This window comes from Paramacrobiotus metropolitanus, unplaced genomic scaffold (genome assembly GCF_019649055.1).
Source record: "Paramacrobiotus metropolitanus isolate TYO unplaced genomic scaffold, Prichtersi_v1.0 Parri_scaffold0000007, whole genome shotgun sequence".
NCBI classification, from domain to species: Eukaryota; Metazoa; Tardigrada; class Eutardigrada; order Parachela; family Macrobiotidae; genus Paramacrobiotus; species Paramacrobiotus metropolitanus.
The window spans coordinates 285,433-308,797 of NW_026570227.1; the positions used below are offsets into that span (position 1 = coordinate 285,433).

At 46.3% G+C, this 23,365-nt stretch overlaps 4 protein-coding genes and 1 pseudogene across 5 annotated transcripts; 4 read left to right on the plus strand and 1 right to left on the minus strand.

Annotated features, from left to right (window-relative positions):
- The first annotated feature begins 372 nt into the window (after positions 1-372).
- Positions 373-4,415, plus strand: LOC129582282 (uncharacterized). Its single transcript, XM_055473773.1, has 3 exons — positions 373-783; positions 1,575-2,739; positions 2,819-4,415. The coding sequence occupies exons 1-3, from the start codon at positions 429-431 to the stop codon at positions 3,363-3,365; spliced, it is 2,067 nt and encodes a 688-aa protein (XP_055329748.1). The 5' UTR covers positions 373-428; the 3' UTR covers positions 3,366-4,415.
- Positions 4,416-6,386: 1,971 nt separating this feature from the next.
- Positions 6,387-8,141, plus strand: LOC129582378 (uncharacterized; annotated as a pseudogene).
- A 766-nt stretch (positions 8,142-8,907) lies between these two features.
- On the minus strand, positions 8,908-9,501 carry LOC129582379 (uncharacterized). Its single transcript, XM_055473891.1, has one exon. The coding sequence runs from the start codon at positions 9,499-9,501 to the stop codon at positions 8,908-8,910; it is 594 nt and encodes a 197-aa protein (XP_055329866.1).
- A 5,210-nt stretch (positions 9,502-14,711) lies between these two features.
- Positions 14,712-17,207, plus strand: LOC129582263 (uncharacterized). Of its 2 annotated transcripts, XM_055473749.1 has the most exons (4): positions 14,712-15,157; positions 15,576-15,656; positions 15,896-16,007; positions 16,108-17,207. In XM_055473749.1, the coding sequence occupies exons 1-4, from the start codon at positions 15,087-15,089 to the stop codon at positions 17,092-17,094; spliced, it is 1,251 nt and encodes a 416-aa protein (XP_055329724.1). In that variant the 5' UTR covers positions 14,712-15,086; the 3' UTR covers positions 17,095-17,207. The 2 variants fall into 2 exon arrangements, with proteins under 2 accessions (XP_055329724.1, XP_055329725.1); XM_055473750.1 differs by lacking the exon at positions 15,576-15,656.
- Positions 17,208-21,307: 4,100 nt separating this feature from the next.
- On the plus strand, positions 21,308-22,701 carry LOC129582336 (uncharacterized). Its single transcript, XM_055473846.1, has one exon. It carries the CDS (start codon positions 21,364-21,366, stop codon positions 22,495-22,497), a length of 1,134 nt encoding a protein of 377 aa, XP_055329821.1. The 5' UTR covers positions 21,308-21,363; the 3' UTR covers positions 22,498-22,701.
- Positions 22,702-23,365: the final 664 nt, after the last annotated feature.

Genomic DNA, 23,365 nt, shown 5'->3' on the forward strand with positions numbered 1-23,365 from the left:
AAGCTCTCAAAAAAAATGACCCAGGGCGTTAATATTGGATTTTACGGTACTTATTATCCGAAAAACTTGAATTTGCTCTTAACATTGGTAATGTTTAAACCATTGTCCGTGACTGATTTGCTAGTCAATTCTTGTGGTACAGTACAGTCTGCGCTTAGCGCTGGTGCAGCGAAATTTGGTATGGATATACTGCACTCTTCTGCACATTAGTCATTAGTCACTGTAGGTTGTAGAATGCAGATTAAGACGATATCTTTGGTGCTTCAGTTATCAGCTTGCACATCAAGTTCATGTTAACAGAGGAAAGCGGCATTCGCTGCTTGGAACATTAAAGCATAACAGACTTTGAAATTCACAGTAAGCGTGCTCGAACCTAATAATTTACAAGCAACTTTAAACTTTTGTCCTGATTCAAAAACTTTGCTGCGATGGGGAACAGCAATTCCGTTACGGACGACACAGTGCAGCACATTGGCCGTACTATGCAGTATCGCTACTCTCATGTAGATGATTTCATTGGAAAGGGTTCCTACGGCATTGTCTACAAAGCGAAAGTTGTCAAGCGTGGTGATTATGCTGGGGACGATTTTGTTGCTGTTAAAGTGATGCAGATCTGTATTACTTCCGAAGCACTTGCTGACCACGACAATTTGGAGGAAGCCGTGAGAAAATTAAAGAAACTTATTGCGCTCTCTCACGAAAATCTTGTAAAGTATCATAAAATTTCAATCACAAAAGTTCGCGTCGGAGCCACCGTCGAGCTAGCAATGGACTACCATGAAGGTAAGGCAACTTTTGACCTGAGAATTCTTCTAAACGCATTAGTTTGGCTTAAGGAAAATTGCCCGGTATATGGCGCTTAAAGTGGTATACAATACTACTACACATACGCTAAAACTTTCGCTTTCGTGTACTCTGATTTCCAGAATCACTTTTTTGTAATACTCGTACTTTATGTGGTGCAAATTGATTTGTATACATTGTTTTGAAAACCGTGTGCGCGCGCAACATCCGGTTGCCGAGATATGGCGAACAAAAATGCACAAGTTTAAATGCATTGTCGCGTATCAAAGTCTGGATATTACCCGATCTTGTTGAAACTTTGCGATAAAGACAAATGGCCTTATATTCGAAAGTGAACTAATTTGAGATTCATAGTACTTTCCCATAATTTTTAAATGGATTTTTAATTTTTTGAAATGTGGTTTAAATTCGAAAAAAAATGCTATGAATCTGATAATAATGGTGCCATTTCGACTTTAAGGGTATGTGTCTTTTACCGCAAAGTTTCAAGAAGTTCGGGTAATAACCAGACATTCGATACGCGACAACGCATTTAAATTTGTCACCCATTTTATTTCGCCATATCTCGGCAATCGAATGTTGCGCGCGCAAACGGATTGCAGAGCAACGTATACAAATCAATTCTGCTTTAACGACATAAAGTATTACAAAAAAGTGATTCAGAGTGCCCGGAAGTGAAAGTTTAAGCGTATGTATAGTAGTATTGTATACCATTTTAAGCACCATATACCGGGCGATTTCCCTTACCTACTACAAAGAAAATATTTCAGGGGACCTCGGGAAGTTTTTGCGGGAAGCCAGGCACAACCGCGCCCTCTTGAGAAGTTATATGAAAGTTTCCCAGCTTGTGACGTGTATAGCCCGAGGACTGGAGTTCCTCCATGCGAATCTCATAATTCATGGAGATCTTAAACCAGGAAACGTTCTTGTGGCGATCTCGGAGCGCGGTCGCAGGAATTTGTTGATCAGTGACCTAGATGACATCGTTCACATGCAAGGTAATGCAACATGTTCGGCAGACCTTGCGCAATTACGCGGCACCAAGCGCTACATGTCGCCGGAAATGCTGAGAAAATTTTCCCAAATATCAACCGAATCACCGGGTCGGAAGACTGACATCTGGAGTCTTGGTTGCATAATTCTGGAGATGGCCGAGATATCCTGTGGTGTTCAGAGGAAACAGCTCGTGAAAGACGGGGATGTTGTTGAAGATGATCTTACCGATGACCAGTACGTCATCAAGATTATAGACGGTTACGTGCCCTTTGTTAGCAACGACATTGCAGGGGAATTAGCTAGTCCTATCCGGAAATGTCTGCAGCCAGTGGCTGCAGAAAGAATATGCGCGAAAGAAGTAGGGCTTGCGCTTTCGAAAAAACAAGTTATATTACTTTTTAATGACCGCTCTGAATTTGACCGCACTTTTTTGATATTGTTCGATCCTGTGACTGGTTGCTTCAAGATTGAAAAATTTGATAATGCCCCAGCATCCTTACGCAACCGCAGAAGCGAAATCAGAATACATCACGGTCAACTAGGAGAGGTAGAAAGGATATTCGAAGTCTGTTCAAATTCCTCCAACGGTAGACGCACTGGCGCGTCTAGGGGGTCGCCAGAGCAGCCATGGCCCCCCGTAACCTGGACGAGATCGAGAGAATACCCTTTTGTGATCGGGACCCTTTCGTGTGAGTTCTCTGGCTCCCCCTCCGAAACCCGCCTACATTCGCCACAGGGTAGACTTTCGATCTTTTTTCTTTGGAATCTGAGCAAAGAAACATGGCGCGAGATAATACTTCCTTCGGACGTGTGCCTTGCAAAAAGGCTGATCTTGATTAACAACAAGTGTTATTACTGGAACTGGGATGCCCACTTTATGAAAATGGACATAAAATCTGGCACAACTGCTGCTCTGGATAATGGTACAACAGCAATGAGGTAAGTAAAACGCTATAAAAACTGATCTTCTTTTACAGTGGACGCACTGGGTTTGGGTTCTATCGTATTTTTTCTACAGGGTTGAATTAGGTTCGTCCACTGCATTAGCAATAACAAAATGTGGCGAGCACATATATTATGCTACTGCGTCGACATTGTGCGGGTACGATACGATGGCCGACAAATGGGAAGAACCGCGCAAACTGCCCGAGTGGCGAACAAAGTTTGCAATGGGCGTGGTAAACGGCTACATTTACATTATCAGTGGGCGTAGCTATATGCGGGGCAGCTATATGGCCATTGCTGACTGCATCCGTCTGCAAGTGGGTACTGGCTCGTGGGAAGAGATACAACCACTGGGACGGCCGAGGTATGACCATTCTGCCTGCATTGTCCACGACCGAATATTCGTTTGCGGGGGCAAGCATTCTGAAACAGAGCACGCGCTGGAAATCGAGGTTTACGACACGACACTTTGCACAGGATGGTCGACCGTCGCACTGCTGCCAAAAGACATGCAGCTCTTGTCACAGCTGGCGTCAGAATGCACTGATTATTGTGGCATAGGCGCCATGACGCTAGCTCTGGATGACGATATTGATCCGAATACCGCTCGTACTCAATGAATTTTTTCAGTACCGCATTCCAGCTTTTTGTTGTAGAAGGTTTGTGAACTGTAGATTAAGTGACACACTTGCAACAGTTGCACTGCAGTGTGCAGCTGATTCCATCACTGCGTGTCAACTGTCAAATCGATTCTTTGACGAGCTCTACTCATCCATGAAGAGACTGGATTATCGAGGAGCCTAGACAGTGGACCGGCACTTAGTTTATAAAATAATACGTTTCCTAATTTTTTTAAGATAACAATAGACGTGTAGTTACTAGTTAATTACTAGAAGTAGTACAAGTTCGCACATACGCATAATTAATTACAAAGTTTAAGAGAGATGATCATCTGCTACACCTATAGCTACGGCTAAAGTTATCTGCATAAAGTTTTATAAACAGCCGACCCTGTACATTTTATATTACATTGTGCGAACTGACGGACGCGCATGCGTTCTAGTCAGGAATCAATACGTAGATCCCACGATACTGTGGAGTAAATTAACAGATTCCACAGCACTGTGGATTGTATCACACCGTACATAAACTACTAGATATGGACGACTTCGTACACGTTAAATTTTTGGAGGCATGTTTTTTTGCTTGTACCCACAGTATCCCACCGTATCCCACGGTATCCTCTACCTATCACATGTATCCTTGCAGTTTTTTGACTTTTGTTCGATTGTTGCCGTATCCCTCCGTATGTCTGCAGTATTCTCTATGTATCCCACATAAACCCCGTTAGAAACCTAAGAAACCTAAGAAAACCTGAGAACCCTAAGAAAACACGTACATTAACGGGATACATGGAGATACGCAAAGGATACTGTGGGATACGCTAATAAAAAGAATAACCACATTAACAGTATTTGCAATACGTGCAGAATTTACACTAAGTGATGTAGCCAGTGTTATAGGTAAAATATTGTTGCATAATTATATGACCATCGTTTACAATAGAGCAGCTAGTTATTAATTACTGCCCTTTAATTATTGTCATCACATAATAAGGATCAATGCACTAGTTGCATATGATTCATCATTGTATGCTTATTTTCTATTGTCACACCCGAGCCACACCCCATTGTTAAATGACGCTCTAGATCTTTCTTCATTGTTCTAATGCTGATTTGATCTTCTGTTCCTGATGCTTAGAGTATATAAGCAGCACTGCGATGCTGCCAGAAAATGCGCTCTGTTCATTTGGACTTTCCATCAGTAAAGAGTTGCCACTAGCTGCTGTTTTGTTGCGACTATGGTTGGCTAGTATTAATGCCATCTTCCACTATTCCCCACCATCCCGGATAGTTATATAGCCACATTTATACTCGTAACACCAGCATCCCACAGTATCCTGTACGTATCGTTCATGTATCCTGCTGAATGCAGGTTTAAAGGCCATCACTAACTGCAGTATCCCAACGTATCTTAACGTATCCTTACTGTATCCGTAGAGTATCCGGATAGCACTTACATTTCGGACGCACATGAGATTTACGGTGGGATACTGCAGTATCTAAATCAATGTAGAAAAGTTGGGGAATACATGAAGGATACGCAGAGGATATTGTGGAATACGGTGGGATACTGTGGATACAACGAAAAACACATGCCGGAAAAAATTAACGTGTACTAACCGTGCCATAGATGTAGATTAAATTACGGCTCAGATAACTGGACATATCAGCCCTGCGTGATCGTCATTACGAAAACCATTGTAGGCCAATTAGAACCCCATTGCACGTGACCCAACCGAATCACCACAACACCAAGCACTGACCAACTTTTTTTAAATCATATTGTTACATAGTTGCGTCTAACGGTAAGGGAAACACTTACGGAATAAGCAAGAAATACTTGCCTATAATGGCATCAGCCAGTACACATAATGATATGCCTGCGTGGTTTACACTGATTAAATCTTTTAGACACTAATTAATTAGTTTACACTAATTAAATTAAAAATAACTATGGTTAGAAATATTAATATAACCAACCTTTTGAAACGCCACTTTTTTATTGCGTAATAACGGTAATATGAGTGCAATCCAAGAGGATACAAAGTTCAACATTAATAAACACTACTCGTATGCTGCATAAAAACCGGCCTGTGCACTCTGCAGCTGGTGCAAATTTAAGGAAACTTCGTCAAAATAGCAGTAATGCGTTAATTTATACAAAAGATCGTCAACTCGTTTTGTGGAGCAAGGATATCGATGATATATCGCTTTACACTTTTCGCCAAATGGAATCGACAGAAGGCCGGTTGTATCTGCACCTCCACCTCTCGCTGCTTCCGGTATTCCTCCTCACGGCGCTGCATGGCTGCCTCGTGGGAGCACTTAATAGCGCCCACGTCCACCGAGGGTCGCGAACGGCGTCCACCCGTGCTGGACGGATGGAAGAATGAGTGCAGTCAGTCACAACTGACATACCAAATAATGGCGTTCATTTGTGAACTGTACCGGACCGCCCGGTGTCTTCTTGCGCTACACTGCTTTCTGTTGATAGCCGTTTGTACAATACAACGCTTGCTACAAGCCCGGCTCAACATTTTTAGACCGCTGTAAGCGCGACGCAGTGAATAGCGCACGGTAAGGCTGGATTTTATCTACTCTTCATTGGATGCACTGGCGTAGAGCACCTTGTACGGCTCAAGCCCACGTTTCTCAAATATCCCGCTTACTTACAACGGTCTAAAAATCTGGAGCCGGACTTGTACATTGGAGTCGGTGCGCTGACCGATAGGATGTGAGATAAAGCGTTAACAGGAAACCGTGGTAATATCACATTTATTAACGGATGCCGATAAGAATGCCAGGCTGGGCGCCGATGCACTCTGACTAATCACGCTCGCTCAGCCGGCGTTTTATGGCATATTACACACCGATTATCGACAGCTGGAAAGCGAGCCAAATTTGGGATGAATGCGAGAATGGTGCGGCAGGTCGCAGATTGTAAGCCATGAGGCCAACAATTTCCACAGCTGCTCGGCGTCCATCCGCACCGCTTGACGCAATCCACGAAGCGTCGGCATGCTCGACGTTCGCGCCCCACAGCAGCATGGAAGCCGTCGGCTGAATCGGCAAACGTTGACCGTGAACAGTGGCGATCGGGATCCACCGGTCATTGATAAGGGGCGCTGCAGTTCCTCGGTGGCCTTTCGCAGCTGCTCCTCGGTGTTCGCCAGCGCCTGCGTTAACCGCTTCACCTGTGCTACGTTGTGCAGCTGTTCGACATATCCATATGTTCATGGGGATGCACACGCTGCATGTGTGCTGCTTTCTCGTACACAAACTCTGTGATGCTACTTAATCGAGCCGCTACAGTAAATGAATACAGTACCACTTTACACAGCCGATACGTACTGGGAATAAACCGCTCCCTTACCATCACCGTTCAACCAAGCTAAAGGAAACGTCCGCCAATGTAGGAAACTCGAGTGGAACTCAGTTATTCTACTATCATCATTATAGTCAAGCGAGAAATAACATCGTTATGAGGTTTTTTATATTTGTTTATCAAGTTAGGTAAATAACAGCAGTCATGGATGCTTCGTTACCGGGTGGGAGTCGGGTGGATCGGACGCCGGGCCGATGGGAGATCGTGAACGATAGTTAATGGTAACTTAATACCTGCTATTGTTTCTCGAGTTATTGAACGTGCGATGGCTACCTATTTTTCCAGACCAGTTGGGAAGGCAGGCGACACAGAACTTCGACTCACTCAAACAGTTTAAAGCCCACTTTTGCGGGTTTGCGTTCTACAAGTAGGCTCAGTTAACAGTACCTTTGCCTATTCGCTTTATATGAGAAATAAAAAGCAGTTGATGTTATACAGTGGACAACCGAACCGGCAAGTGGAGCTGCACCATTACGTGGCGGCCATCAACGACGACGTCTTCCAGTGCGCCGTCTTCGACTCCCCGAACGCCGGCGCCCGGCTTATCGGCATCGAGTACGTGGTCACCGAGAAGATCTGCAAGCTGGACGAGGAAGAGCAGAAGTTCTGGCACAACCATGCTTTTGATGTCAAATCAGGTAATAAAAACAGACAGTTTATGAACTCCGGACAGTTTTGAAAGTTTAGTTTATGAACTCCTTTAACTGTACGCTTTTGACGTATGAGGTACAATGTAGGAGTGAAAACCAGTGACATTTAATTTAGTAAGCTAGATTCTCGTTCATTATCGGAATTGACCAAGCTATGATGTACCTATGACCAAAGATAATGGAATGTGCCGGTTGGTCCGCGGTTCAAAAAATTTTATACAGAGAAACTCTACAAACACATTTTATGCCGTAAGCCATCATAGAAACGTTTGTTGACGCACTATGCGTTAAAACAAAGCACTTACGTTTTTTTGCTCTTATATAGGCAGTTTCATCGCGCGTGGGCTCCCGTGGGCGCTGGAGAAAAAGGTCATGGCCGACATGATGCCGACGTACGGGAAGACGTTCATCCTGTGGCAGACGGATCGCGGCGATAAACTGCCTTTGGGTGGGATGGTCTAAACGATCCTCGTGTGAATGGAATAACAAAGGCTAATGTACATTTTAGGGCCCCCGCAACTGATGATGACCGCCAACGCCGACGGTCAATGGCAGGACAAGCTCTTCCGGACACGGGAGCAGCGCCGTGGAGCGCACTACAAGTTCGCCGACATTCTGACCAACCGCGAGGAGATGGTGATGCCGCCTATCCATCCCGGCTGCGACCAGTGGGCGACGGATTTATAAGCGCTGCAATGCAAGATGGAGCACGTCATTAGCGAGGATTACAAAGAGTGATTAAGGTTGAACTTGGATTGGAGTTTCGTTACACCATGTAGAATTCGTGTATGTAGAAAACAACCATATATGCTTGTCACAAGCTTGACAAGCCGCTTGTGAATCCTTATTATATTTCGAATATTACTGTTGCATATTGTTTAAAGCAGCTTAAAGCTGGATGTCTGTATCGCTTCTGCTTTCATTTTGCGTTTGCGGGAAGAACGGGTCGACGGCGCGGCGGCATACGCGAGATCGAAGGTGCAGGTGATGACCTCACCGGTTCGAGTCTCCGATATCCCCACTTCCGCCCGACTGCCCCCGTTTATTGCATTGAGTAACATAACAGTTGCGAAAGCAATAACAACAAAGTCCACCATGTAGGGTGGGCGGGTGGTAAACGAAAACGGTAGAGGAATAAATCGGCAAACTGAACGTATCAGATCGTCAGCACGACTGATCAGAAGGCGAGCAACAGAAAAATCGGGCCGTGTGCACGGCCGGCGGCAACATTAAACGTTCTCATGCGCAACAAAGAAAGTGGGCCGAGCCGACGTTTAACAAAGCAGTACAGGGAATTTGCCACGAATTTAACTGCACTTAGCTTGCTAACTGTTCTTTAAATTCTTGTGGAAATTCCGTACACTCGAGCGGCAGCGGAGTTGGGCGTTTGCGGGAAGAACGGGTCGACGGCGCGGCGGCATACGCGAGATCGAAGGTGCAGGTGATGACCTCACCGGTTCGAGTCTCCGATATCCCCACTTCCGCCCGACTGCCCCCAAACAATCTATCCGGTCCGGTAAGGATTCAGTGGCACGGGTGGCCCAGCGTGGCGAATGTAGCGGGTGTAACAGTTGCTCCGCCAGCGTCCGGCCAGTTGGATGGCATGGTCAGGCACGTTATTGGCCGCGGCCGTAGTTGCCGCACCAATGCGGAAACTGTGCGTGCTGATCCGGTCTCTCTCCGGGTGATCCGTGAGAAGGCGAAAGAGGCACTTCTCCACGTCTGCCCTTGTCACGAACTTGCCGTCTTCGCGCTGCAACAGCGGCCGCTCGTTCGCAGGCTCGGGCACGCGAGCACGGTAATTCCGGTAAGCCTGCACGGGGCAGACTGAACGTCCAGTCGCCGTCAGCGCGACAGAACTACCCTGCCCCGTCTGGTCCGTCTTTGTGAGCTTCAGCTGCACCGTTAGGCGGTGGCCAACATCCACTATGTCCCCCCATAACAAAGTCCGCCGTGGGTCAAAACGGTTAGTAGCGGCTGCTGTTATTTCTCCAATGCGGAAGAAGCCGAAGAACAGGAAAGTGAACGTCGTCCAGTACAGTGACTGTTCGTACTCTGATATGCGGGCCACTCTCAAAGCGTCCTTCAGATATCGCATGTGCGCCAGTGTCACCGGGAGCCGCCGGTCTTTTGTGGCGCTGCCAGACGGCGATAGCCTTCCAGAGCCCTAAGAACGGTGTCGTTGTCCGTGGGGCTTGCTTCATTAAATTCACGGTGGCGATTCCGGATGCCGGCAAGGTAAACCGTGGCTGTCCGATAACATTTACTATCTGCGTATAATTTCGCTACAAATTCCGCAACAGTTGCCGGCTTAGCGGGCAGGGATGCCTCCGATCTAACCGCGCAATATTGCTGGAACTTGTTGAATGCAGCATTGTACGTGGCTCGGGTAGATTCAGCAATATGAGCCTGTAGCAACTCATTCAGCTCTGGGGATGGCAGAGGGCTGCCCTGAGATCCGGAAAGATGTCGGGACAGTCCACCGGATGTAGCTCTGCCTGTGGCGCTAGTCGTCGGAAGCGGCTTTGCTGGAAACGAGAGAGCGCATCAGCTATTTCATTATTAATTCCGGCAATATGCTTAAGCGTTAACGTCATGTTCGCGACTGCTGCGGCTTTAACTAAGCGACGCATGATATCCAGCACCCCGCGGTTAGTTGATCTGAGGTTTTCCCAAGCGTGCGTGGCGCCGGCATTGTCGCAATGGAAGACAACTTTCAAGCCGGCCAGCTTCTTTCCCCAGACGATCACGCTCAGCAGTATCGGTACCATCTCAAGATACTCAATGCACGGCTGCAGTTCAGTTATCCACAGTGGCCAGTGGAGCTGAAACCACGCCCCCTGACAATAAGCGCCGAGGCCATGTGTTGCTGAGGCGTCCGTGTACAGGTGCAGCACATCTGACCGCGTCCAGTCCGGCTGTAAAAAGGATGCGGTGCCGTTCCATGTCGGCAGAAACTCACGCCACCAGCCCAGATCCTTGTGAAAATCGGAGTTTAAGGGGATCATTTTGGTGTTCCGGTGAGTAGATAACAGCATGATCATCCGGCGAGTAAAAAGACGACTTGCTGGTACGCACTTCGATGCAAATTGCAGGACTCCGAGCAGACTTTGAAGCTGTTGCCGGGTGCAGAAACGCTGAGATGACCATTCTTCAAGAGCCGCTTGTATCTCATTTTGCTTTCCGGTTGGGAGACTAAGGGTTTGTCTCACAGAGTCGATCAGGATGCCCAAGAATATCAGCTGAGTAGCGGGTCCTTCGGTCTTGTCGTGCGCCAAAGGGACCCCCAGCTCACTGCATATTTGCGACATGGTGCTCATGCACGTGCTGCACTCGACACTGCCGGGCTTTCCGGCAAAAAAATAATCATCCACGTAGTGAAGCATTGAGCTTAGACCGCTTCTTCTGCGCACTGCCCAGTCAATAATCTTTGCGAATTGCTCAAAGATGTAAGGAGAAGATCGTAGCCCAAACGGAAGTACCACGTCGAAGTAGTACTGTCCGTTCCAGCGATACCCGAGCAGATTCCAAAGATCGCGCCGCACCGGAATCAGGCGGAATGCTGACTTGACGTCCATTTTCGCCATCAACGCGCCCCGGCCCAAGCTGCTCAAGATGGCAACAGCATCGTCGACGGAGCAGTATTCCAACGGAAGCTTATTGACGTCAATGGCATCGTTCACGCTGTCCCCGGTGGGCTGCGATAAATCCATGATGACTCTTACAGTGCCGTCCTTCTTCAGCCGCGCACCGAGAGAATTCGTAACAAAGTGGGGTAAAGGTGGTGATAAGAACGGTCCGACGCTGTGACCTTTCTCCACTTCTTTCGTGATGTATTCAGTAACGGCGGCGTTGTGGGTCTTAGCGGTTGCCGCATTGGGAGTGTACCGTTCTTTCTGCGGTCCATCATAGAAAATATGCGCACCGTGTGCCAGCGTGTCCAGTATAAACGACACTACTGACGCATCAGGATACTCAGTGAGCAGTTCGGCGAAAGCGGTGGTGCGCAGTGGTGTAGTCGCTCTCGCCGGCACTGTCAGCTCAGGTACCAACTTTGGTGCAGTTAACTGCGCGGTGGTTCGACTCCCCGCATCGCGAACAGGAGTGTTGCCGGCCGGCCTTGCAAGGAGTGGTGCAGCCGCCGAAATTGAAGTTACGGCAGATTTCTCCGTCCGCGACGGAAGCGGTCCGAAAGGGCTGCCCGTACCCCGGCTGTCCTTTACGCGGTAGCGGGCAGCTCTTAATAAAATGCCCAGGCATACCACAGTTGCGACACTTGTCGTCCGCTTTCCGGTTTTTATCTTGACGACTACCAGCATCTGTGCGTTCTTTTTCGTGACGTGGAGGAGCATCCGTGGTGTTGCGGAGCGGATTCTGGATGCAGTCGATGTATGTGTCCTCATGCTGATGCGCCCATAGTTCATACTCCCGCGGGTGGCTGGTCATGAATGCACGGAACTGCCTGTCGTACTCCAGCCAGTTTGCGGTCGGGACCCCACGCTCGGCATACGACGCAATAATAGCCAAATACTTGAAAAATTTAGCGCTTAACTGCGGGGCGACAGTGATGCGATATTCCGAGAACACAGAAAATGCACCTGCCCACGATGAAAAAGAATCAATGCTGATTTTACCGTCTTCCGGGGTAATGGTCATCTTCCCATCCACAAAGCTTAGATTTGACTGCAATTTCTTGGGCTTCTCCACTCTGTTGCGTCGCAGCAGCAAGTCAAAATCCACGTATTCAGTGAGGTCCAGCAGTTTCTTCCGCAGCTTTTATCCGGTATGGCCGGGAGCTGGTGATTTGTCTGGTCCGAGACAAATGGCTGCGTAGAAGGTTGTCCCGAATGGCCAAACATATCGGGGCGGTTGCCATGGCGCTGCAGTACTGCACTGTCTTCTGGCAAGCTCTCATCGTCGCTACCCTGTTCGGAGGATGAGGTAACACTTTCCTTACCTCGCTTCCGACGCTTCGCCTTTTTTCCATTGTCTGCCTTGCTTGTGGAGTCCACCTGGTGCACGATTCTTCCGAAATCGTCACCAAGCTGGATCCGCAAATTAGATGACGGCGAAAGCGGCCGGGCGGCCTGCGGTGGCTGGTTTTTTACAATGGCAATCAACGAGTCCATCTGTTGCTGGTGTTTTTGCTGCTGCTGAAAAATGGACTGGAGAGTGGGCTCCAACAACTGAACTTCGGCAGGCTCAGGGCGAACGATGACGCTCTTCAAGCGCTTCGCGGGCGCTGTTCCACGAGGTTTTCCGACAGCACGACGCGGTTTCTTGGCTGTCTTCTTGCTTCTCGTGGATGGAGGCATCGTTAGTGGGTTTCACAAAGGAAATGAAAATCTGAATTGTAGACTTATCTAACTGTAGACTTAAACGAAAACGGTAGAGGAATAAATCGGCAAACTGAACGTATCAGATCGTCAGCACGACTGATCAGAAGGCGAGCAACAGAAAAATCGGGCCGTGTGCACGGCCGGCGGCAACATTAAACGTTCTCATGCGCAACAAAGAAAGTGGGCCGAGCCGACGTTTAACAAAGCAGTACAGGGAATTTGCCACGAATTTAACTGCACTTAGCTTGCTAACTGTTCTTTAAAGCTGGATGTCTGTATCGCTTCTGCTTTCATTTTGCATGAAGAACAAACCCTCTTCAAATCGTTGACTTTTAAAGTTAAAAGTTCGACCATATGCAGAAAAGCCAGGAAACTAAAGTTAATCGCTTTCTTTTTGCCGAAGTAGACGCTGTCGATATGGTCACCACAAGCACATGCCGTAAACGCGGTTGATAATAACGACACTCTGATAATATTGTGCAGTAATATTTTGTCTCCGGTTTTAAATAATACGATTGTAACGATAGAAATTAGGTGTACCGCCGGCGCCAGTAGGAATGGTAATTGCTTTTATCTCTGCGTATTGGTTGTTGTGTTATAAAGATCGAAATTCTTTCTTTCTTTACATTTTATCGACAGCATCACAAGGTCAGAAACATCTGGAAATTGGTCAGTGCTGCAGCTTGCTCCGAATCTTGCTCCACGCCTTCCGCGCTTCTTGCCCCTGTGCTTATGCACTTCTTGCTACGCGGCTTCCGCGCTTCTTGCCCACGCTTATGCCTTCTTGCGCCTCAGCTTGCTTTGCTCGCAGATTCTTGCTACGTTGCACTTGCTAATAAACACTTGCGATGACCTTGTGTTGTGTGGCTTAACCGCCATGCGATGATCGTGCGTCTCCCATCTTTGTCACTCTGTAAACGGGTGTCAGCTTCCGGTCCGCCTCGCTGCCGCAGTTTGAGCCGGATGCACTTGCTGCGGAATCGCACTGTCGGTGGCAATATTGAATTCGGCACATATATTTTCATTTTTCAGATTATCGGCACTGTCCTGTTTGTGCCGTTTAATCACGAGCGTTCATTTTCAATTTTTTTATGCTTCGTCAGTTGCAGAAAACTAAAAAACCGCTAGCTCTGTTCGAATTGCGGCAAAAATTCCCGATAGTTTATTGAGCGATCTTGGAGCAAACAAGATGCGGGCAATATTTAGCACCTGCTTTTTTGGTTTGATGCTCAAAAAAGGCTGGTGCTTTTTCTGCTTTTGTTGAATTAGAGGACTTTCGCTGCGCTGAGTGCGCTCCTGTCGACAAGTAACAGTACCGTAATACAGAGGGGATGGAGCACTATAAATTACATACTCTGTACCTACGTCAGAAAATGCAGCTTCTACGCAAAATTAAAAAAAATGTATAGTATAAACGAAATTTCAATGAATTTGTAACATGATATACCAAACCTGCTGTCAGCAGTGACTGTTATCCGTATCACCTGCTGTCAGCAATGATTGATATCTGTAGCTTCCTTTTAGGGATTCTGTTGAAAAAGCTGCCAGTATTAATTTATATGACCTAGTAATTCATAACGCTCGTTTTTAAAACAAAAATAAAAAAAATGATTAATTTCGAAGCCAGAAAGACCGTCGCGTTAATCAAGGTATATGAAATCTTTGCTGGACAAATCTTTGCTGGACAAGCGGCCGAACATGATGCACACAGAACAAGTATACCTATTTTGACGGCACTCATAAATTCATCCATATTACAGCAGAATTGCTCGGGGTTGATAACTGCGAATAATAGGTATCTACAGTACCAAGACAGCACACCGAAAAAAACGTCCATGGATGCACATATACAATTCATTGCGCTAAAAAATGCCATTTGATAATTTTTCTCGGGGCGATTTTGCCAAATTCTACGACATGGTAACGCATGGTTCGGGTAGGGTGTTGGTACATAGCAATCACCCAACAAGCTGCAGCGTAATTTTCCGAGGCCTCAGCATGCTGCTTAATAACGATAGGAACCTTACTTTACACAGCGTCAACTGCAACATATTAACGGTTGTTGATCGTTAAAATGCACTCGGGACAATTTGCGCCGGCGGATGATGTTGCATTAGGCGCTATGCATCGCTACCAGTTCATTCTTGTAAAGAATCTTTGAAGGACAATGTAGTTTGGCTTGTCCTAAAAAAATCGGCAATATCGTTTTAAGTGAAGTTGTTTTTATCGCTGTGCCTGCAACGTGGATGGCAGCGTCACTGCAGTAATAGTAATAAACACATAAAGCCTCGAGCATACACACACCAAGAGTTTGAATATTTTAGTCTTTATTATCAGATGCAATATGGGATTTCTTTTTGTGCCCTTCAGCTTGCTGATCTTCTTATATGCCATATTCGGAAAAAACCACAGCAGGTACGTGTACGTGACTTTCGTGACGCCACATATGCCGGTTTCACTGTTTTTATTAGTGTTTCACATTTGGTAACCCTGCTTGTGGTAATCATTACTGCACTGCAAAATAATGAAAGTTTGGTAAATTACCGTAGATATATGTTCTGTTCTATCAAATTTGCTGTCAGTGCTACAGTACAGACAGAGTGACAGACTATTAAAAAGAGCGTTAAAATTATTGCTGAGAAGCTGAATTATCAGCAGTGATTTCATACGCAGGCAATAATTTGCTCAGCTGCCTGCCCTGTGGGTGTGCACGACGTCGAAGTCAATGTTCGGCTCTGCGTTATACTGTTATGCTATATAAGTGTAGTACGAGAACGATGGACAACAAAATTTACTTTACTTCGGAACCGGTTTTGCGGCTTTTGCTTTACAGAGAACACAGAGAACACGGTTGCCGCGCTTACTGCTCAGCAAGCGGCTATAGCGACGGATATGCGGCGTTCATCGTATCATCGTATGGCTAACAGAATCAATCAAAGTAAATTTTGTCGTCCATTGAAAACTGAAAATTTTCAATGGACGGATGGAAATTTTCAATTTTCAATGGATGGATTTTTTTTTTCGTGATACTGAAAATTTGCATCGTTTGTTTTGTAGTTTTCTGAGACCAAGCTTGTACAATTGTGGTGTCTGCTGTATCTGTGCTTTACTGTAACTGCGCATTGTGCAAATCATGTTTAATGTGCTTTATAGCCCGGATCAGCTGAAAATCGAACAGGTGTCTCAAACGACGAACAACCAATCGCCGGCGACTGCTTCGGAACAACCTATCGAGGACGGAGGTTATAATTTGAGATTTGTCGAGGTCCGTCCGTAATAATTATAATTTTGTAGGAAACCGGTTTGGCTACTGTTGGTTCGATAAAAAAAATATTAATAACAATATTTGATTATTATGTGTGCAGAAACTGCTCGTCTTGAACTCGGGAGACGTCCACCCAGCCACATTATTCCCCAAGATAACCAACAAGAAAGACGATATCGTGCCGTGGACGCACAACCGGCTGCTTTTGAAGCTGAATCTGCGGATGTATACCGCTATGGGTGTAATCGAACCCAACAGCACCATAATCACCCCGTCTACAGCCACGCCCCATTATCTAACCGTCGACTTTACGGACGCCGACACTGAAGTTGACATTGCCCAGTGGATGGTGGCCGTGGGAGCGTTATTCAGCGCCGCAGTCGCTACAAAATCCGTGCCGGTTCTTTTGCACAAATACGCCGTTATAAGTCAGTTTGAGAATATGACACTCTCGCAGATGGATGCCGCGAAGTTTACCGAGAAAAAAGGCAAATATCTCAAAGTGCCACCACGTTCTGAGATGTCCACAGAACATGGGCGGATCCTCCAGACATGGATGAACGCACCCGAATCCCGGGAGACGATTCAAACTCTGTTGACTTTGCGCGCGGAAATCCTCAATCAGAGTTTGTTATACATTGACACTGCAGTCGCCGAGATCATGCGGCGGCAACCGGAAGTGACTGAATGGGCGCTGCCCTGTTTGGTGGGGTTCTTTGTGCAGGTGGAGAATACGCCGGAATTCTCTGCTACAGAAAAGCGCTTAATACGCGCTGCTATCCATTTCCAACGTGTCGATGCGCCGGTGAATTTTTTCATCTTCAGCAACAACATGACGTACTGCAAAGAGATCTTCACCGAGCCCAATGTCATTTTTGTGAATGAATCGCCCGAGGTTCAGATCACCTTGATGAGCTTGATGGATCACTTTGTGTTTACGGACGGGGTGGAAGGTTGGCTGGGAGCATATATTAGCTTTAGAAATGATTTCATGTACTATATCGGAAACACCCAAGTAAATGACAAGGGAAACTTTACATCCGACGGTTATGTTATTTTCCCAAGTTGGCAAATTTTTGAGCGGTAGTTGTACGGTCTATGTCTATACAAAGTAGCTGCCTATGGTAAAGTACCGGTCATCGCTGTCATGGCTTTAGTGACTAATGCAAAACCGGAGCCACTGTTATAGTGAAAATTGTCATGAACCTATAAAGTTTGTAAATTACCTTCATGCACAGCACAAGTTTACTTACAGACGCAACGTTTTAAAGAAAACGAACACTAACAGAAGTTACGAAAACAATGCAATTAGCGACTAACCTTTTTTTCCTTTTTAGTATACGTTTGGATGTTTTTGGAAAACTTTTTGATGCTTTGGGATACACCAGCTTATCACACATTTTCATTGCATTATCCATTCGGAATACGTAATATCCCTGAACAACACACTTTATTTGTACTGTATTTTCACGAGTTTAAGGGACACGAAGATGCCCTATCTGTAGTTCTGCTCGCAGCCACTCGGGGGCCTGCAGCTACGTTCAAACTGGGGCTGTGTGGTGACAACATTATATTTAAACTGTTGTCGCCACGCAGGCACGATATACGATCAGGTAAACGATACCGTGAAACACCGTATCGTGACCATATCGTCAGCACAGTGGAGTATCGGCGGAAATCGACGTTTAAATAATATATTCGTTGATCAATTGACGCGACATTACAGTGGGCGTCGTTAAAAAACCGATTTCGGTTTTCCACCGTTTTGCTTGCCTGTCAAAGACTGTCATGCTTGTCAGAGTTGTTTTCTTCAGCGGTTTTATGATAACTTACTTCTGAAATTTCAGAAATTTCAGAAGCTTCTTTTTTTCTAAAGATTCTCAAGGTTTTCGCGAAAGTAAGAATTTTCTTAAAACATCAGTTCGACTTATCGTCAAGCAGCGTATTCGTCTTACTGCCTTGCAAATTGATCTTCCAAAGTTCTTTGCAACGTTTGTTTGTGTTTAAAGTTTTCGATTTTAGCACATCAAAATCGTACTGTTTATAAAAACCGAGCCGTATTCTCCGAAAAAAATGTTTTTAAATCATGAAATACTGTGCACTCTTTAATGCGAATGCAAACTGATTTTTGAATTTTTGCTTTTAGAACATGAACCGTACAAAGGAAGCCAGCACAATCAGCCCACCGTCAGTTCAGCCCATATGCAAGCCCGTTTTATGTGATGTTACGATGTAGTGGTCAGTGGTGTGTGACGCTGGACCTGTTTCGCTCGATTGACGGTGTGTGGCACCACTGACATGTAGAAAATTGTGGAGTGTAGACTATTTAACTGTAGATCTAGTAAACTGTTGAAAAAAAAGGGAAGATAGAGAATCAGTGTTTGTAACTAGGCAGAGACAGGGTAGGATGTAGCCTTGCAAGGGGCGCCCGGCGTTCAGTGGAGGAAGTGACTGATTACGTTGTGCACAAAGCTAAAGTCTATTTTTATTCTGCCTTAACATTTTTAAGATTGTCCCGTCTTATTGCGCTGTCATTAGCGCAGTTCGGCCGTATGAAAAATTGTTCAATAATGCATTTTAGCATAATAAACATTGAAACATTTGGATTGTATTAGTTTTACGTGTTACATTTAAGGGTTTGCCGGAATCTGCCACATTCCGCTCATACAAGTTGAGCGGCCCGTAGGTTTTCTTCGTATATTTTGAACACAATATTGAGTTCGGTATGTTCTCACCTGTATAAGCTTGTCGAGAAATTATGGGCGCGTGAAGACAGCGAAGAAAACACATTTGTGGGTTGCGCCACATGGCAGTATTCTAGTGCCAATACAGCGCTTAGTGTGCGCTGCCTGTTCCTTTACGCTCTCAAATCTCAATTCCTCGACAAGCTTGTACTGGCAGTCTGGCAGTACGTACTTTTGCTACAGAGTCAACGTCGAAGTTGGTCGAACCTGGCTGCTCTTGTTTGCCAGTATAGGTGCGAGTGCGAAAATTTCGAACTCGTAACCGTAACTGTGCAAACAATTGCCGGTAGCGCATACTGTTGTTTTATCCAGCTTTTCCTGGCCTTGTGCAACAACGGCAGTATTCAGGTGCAAAACCGAAACTGGTTCGCAATAAGCTTTTCCACGATCTTTGATAATGCATCGCATAGCGTAAAACGCTCTCCATTGCGTTTTCATTTTTCAACGGTTATGGGAAATTTGGCTAAAATCGTTAATCGCTAGAAGTCCAGAATCCGCACCGAAATAGCTTCATGTATCGTAGGAATTTTTGTTTCTGGTAACCTTATTTTCTGCAGCTTGCCTAGCAGCAGAACTGGAAAGCTTTGCCCGCAAAACAGACGCCGAAGCATTTGTGTACTTTGAATGAAATAAATCATAACGGGGGACTGCCCCAGTGGTTTATCTCATTGCAAGTAAACAAATGCTTGTGCATGGCGTATTGGAGCTTTTGGATATTGCTGTAAAGGGGAACGTTTTGCGCGTGCTGAACAGTTACGTTGTGACGAAACCTGAAACTGTGGAATCGCGCTGCTTTAAGCAGTATGGCGTGATACCTAAACCTTTAATCGTTTTGTCGTAAGCAGTTAGTGCACCTAGGTTATTGATTACATCACCAGCAGATCTCCGCAAGAGACCGATTCAGAGCGACCATGCTCAGCGGCAGCCGCATGTCTAGCAGATGAACCGGCAGAGTAATCTTGTGCGCAGCGGTCTCATTGACGACTCAGTGTGACCGTGGGTTCTGTCTGATCTTCGTTAATTCGCATGAGCATTCTCCTCTCAGTATCGCAGACGTGTATTCCGTCCTCCCAGCGTGCGCTACCATCGGTGAAGGTTGTGCCGGTTCGGAGCAGGTACCAGACTATCGCTTTGGGATCCACGAACACGCGGGTTCGTGAGAGCTTTACCAACTGCAGCTTTTCGATGATGTGCGTGCCAAAGCGTGTGAGCAAAGCCACGTATTCAACGGCATTGAACTGTTCAGGAAGCCGGCACACGCTGTCAGCCAAATTGTTTTGAAGATAAACAGGCTTGAACGCATTATGTTCAAGCCGGTCTTCTTCCAGAATCGTTGTATTAACATAATCAATGAAGAGCAAACCGTTCAAACCGTCGCTGAGGTAAGCCCGCGTTTCATCTAATATTTCAGCCGAAATACCGAAGCGGTTGGCTACGATTCTCTACAAAAAGTTAATTGTAGTTCTAACATAAATCGTTTCTCAAGAGAGAAGTCTAAAGCCATTGCAAAGTGCAACATTGCAAAGTTTTCTTTGAAGCTTTAGGTTAATTGGAGGTAATCCTTTGGCTCCTGACGATAGATAAAGCGTGGTTTTGGTTTGTTTCTGATAATCGACGAACGTGCGCGCGGCAACAGTGATCCGGGTGGGTGTGCCAGCACCCGGGTATAGCTGCCATATGGCATGGATGGTTGCAGTGGACATGACAAGCGTACATCAGCTTCAGGAGCTTCGTCGACATGATGCTGTTTCGTATACCGAATCCATGTTCAGCGAAAAAGGGTGTGCAGATCGTAGCCAGCTCCCAGGAAATGGGATGCCGATGGAGCCGGACTCAGACTGGATATTTCAGGCCTTTCCAGCTCGGGTTTGCTGGAAGATCATGCAACATAAGAAATTGCGATTGCGGGGCAACATTTGCGCAAGTGCAGCAATCCTGCACGAACTGCGATTGCTCAACCCACACCAGCGCAACCGGTTTTGTTTTTTGCCGCTCGAAACCATTACACCCGCCCGGTGTGGCAGCGCAACGTGGTTTTTGTCTTGCATACTCCTTAAAATCCCCGTTCTTTTTCTTTTCGATTTCGTTACGAAAAGTGGCTTTACCTTCAAATTTCAAGTTGAAGCACGAAGAACAAATCTTAAGAAACAATTTTATGTTTGAAAGGCGCTTTTTGCAAAGCCGGCGCATACTGTAATGGTCATTTAATGGAAGTCGGATAATAAACCCACGTACGTGCGCGGTACGGACGCCTTAACCGAGTGCGTTTGCGGATGTACCGTACGACGGCACGAGTACAGTATCTAACCGTAGTCAAGCGCGTAGGCTTTAACACGGTTTAACACAGTGCTGAAGTTGAATGACAAATTATTGAGGAAGAGCTTTGTCTGGTTACCCCGCCAATCAGCATCCCGCGAACACGGAAAAAAACCGGCATGAATCAGCTGTGTGTTCGGCTCTCTGGTATCTATGCTATGCAGGCGGCGCCACTGTGCGCGCGATAATTACCACGCAGCCACGCACAGCCATGCCAATTCAGTCCGAGTCTCTCGCATACGGTAAAGCTCAAATCAACGCTAAATCAGGAGCCATCCACTGTCGAACGAACCTGCATGGAAAAAATAGTTTCACTGATACTTCCCGTTGCCATCGACGCTATTCGATCAATCATGGGCGGAGGGGGTTCGAGAGAGGTAGATGTGGGGGCTATCACGCGTCCCCTGCAAGAAGAAATGGCACGCCGCGAACAGGAATACCAAACGCAACGCCAGCGCGACAACGAGTTCTTCCAGCAGCGCTTCCAACAGCTGACGAGCACCAACGCGGCCGAACGACAGCGTCTGCAGCAGGATTTCCAGCGCGAAAAAGAACATCGCGACCGTGAACGTCAAGCCGAACAGAAGCGTCACGATGAGGAACTACAGCAACTGCGACAGGCGATGAAAGTCAGCCAGGAGGAGGTGCAGAAGGTCAACGATCAACTGCAGCGTCCCATCAAGGATCGCGAGGAGAAGATGGAATTCGTCAACAATCTGAAATTGCCGATTCGCCAGACGGATTCCCTGTTGTTGCTGGGTCCGAAAGGACTGGGAAAAAGCACCTTCTTGTGGTTGCTGAACAAAGGACCCAAGCCGGAACAGTCACTCTTGGACGGGACGGTGGAATTCCTGCATGTCAACGGATTCGTGGACTCCATCGGACTGAACGGATGGACGCAGGAGGAACTGCTGAAACTGCTGGTCTTGATGATCTACGACGGGATCCCCAAGGACCTCATCATCTTCGCCAACGACCGCATCTATCAGCCCATCTTGACGCTGGGTCTGCTGGGCGTCAATAACCCCATGAGCGTCATAATGTCCAGTGTGTTCTGGAATAACCTCGAGCCGGAGGACGGTAATGAACCTCTGATTCACCTGAAGGACGACGACAAGGGCGTACGTCGCGTGGATCACTTGGGCCGCGTGTACAATCTGAAGGTGTATGAGAAGATCATGAAGCACCAGTTAGGTACCTTGCCCATCACCCATCATGACGACCTGGAAGAACTGGTGGAGAAGCGAGAAAAAGCCGGGATTCAGCCGTTCCGCTTTATGATGGACGACCTGGGGCAGCAGTTCCACGTGGAGATGGACAACTCGCCCAACATGGAGGCGCTCTTCCGCTTCATCTACATCTACGAGAAGAAGTACGCGAAGGATCGACTGAAATTCATGAATAACGCCTCGCTGCAGGACTTCAAATGAGCTCATTGGTTCGTTGTGAATTTATGGCTATGGTATGTGTATAGGTGCGTGAATGAGGTTTACGGTTCCTTGTGTCCCGTACTTTCTTCTTATCTTATATTGAACATTTTCATCCTCCTATCGTTCATCATTTTGAGTTGTAACCATGTACTGAACCCATGTTATGTTTGAGTGTTCTGCCTCACTTTACAGCTCAAAAGAACCTTGAGTCGAATGTTTCTTCCTTTTGATTTGATTGAAATGAGTGACACAACGGTGTTGAATATTTGGGTTTCATGGAAAGTTTAAGCAGTAAAAGTGTGTTTGCGTAGATCACGCTTCGAGCAGGTCGCCCGCAAAATGATATCTTCGCAATATCGCCATACTTTTATTCAGCAACTGAATAACAGCCGATGCACGTACACTTCCGAATACATGCGCTAATGGGCACCAATTAAAATTATTTAAATGTAGCCGTTAAAAAACAGTATATATTGAACTCTTCCGTTGATGAAATGTTACGGCTCCAGGAATATTGGCGTCAGCGTGTCAGTATGGAAATTCAGCCTCCGTTCAGGGAACAGCTCCACCGGGAGCATATTTAGATCAGTTGTTCTCTGTTCTTAGACCTCCGGAGACTGTTTTCTGCTGATTAAGCGTACTGCGTTGTGATATTAATTGTTATTCTATAAGCTGAAGTGTTAATGCAACAGAAGAAATAAGTGTTACACTTACAATCGCTTGTGTTCGGCACAATCATCGTCGATGAACGAAGTATCAGTTATACTTTATGTCTAGCGACATCACTTGCATGGTACTGTATGAAACCGCAAAGAACCTTCCGTACAACCCAATCACTTTTACAACTTGCGTCCTGCACTTTCTATCC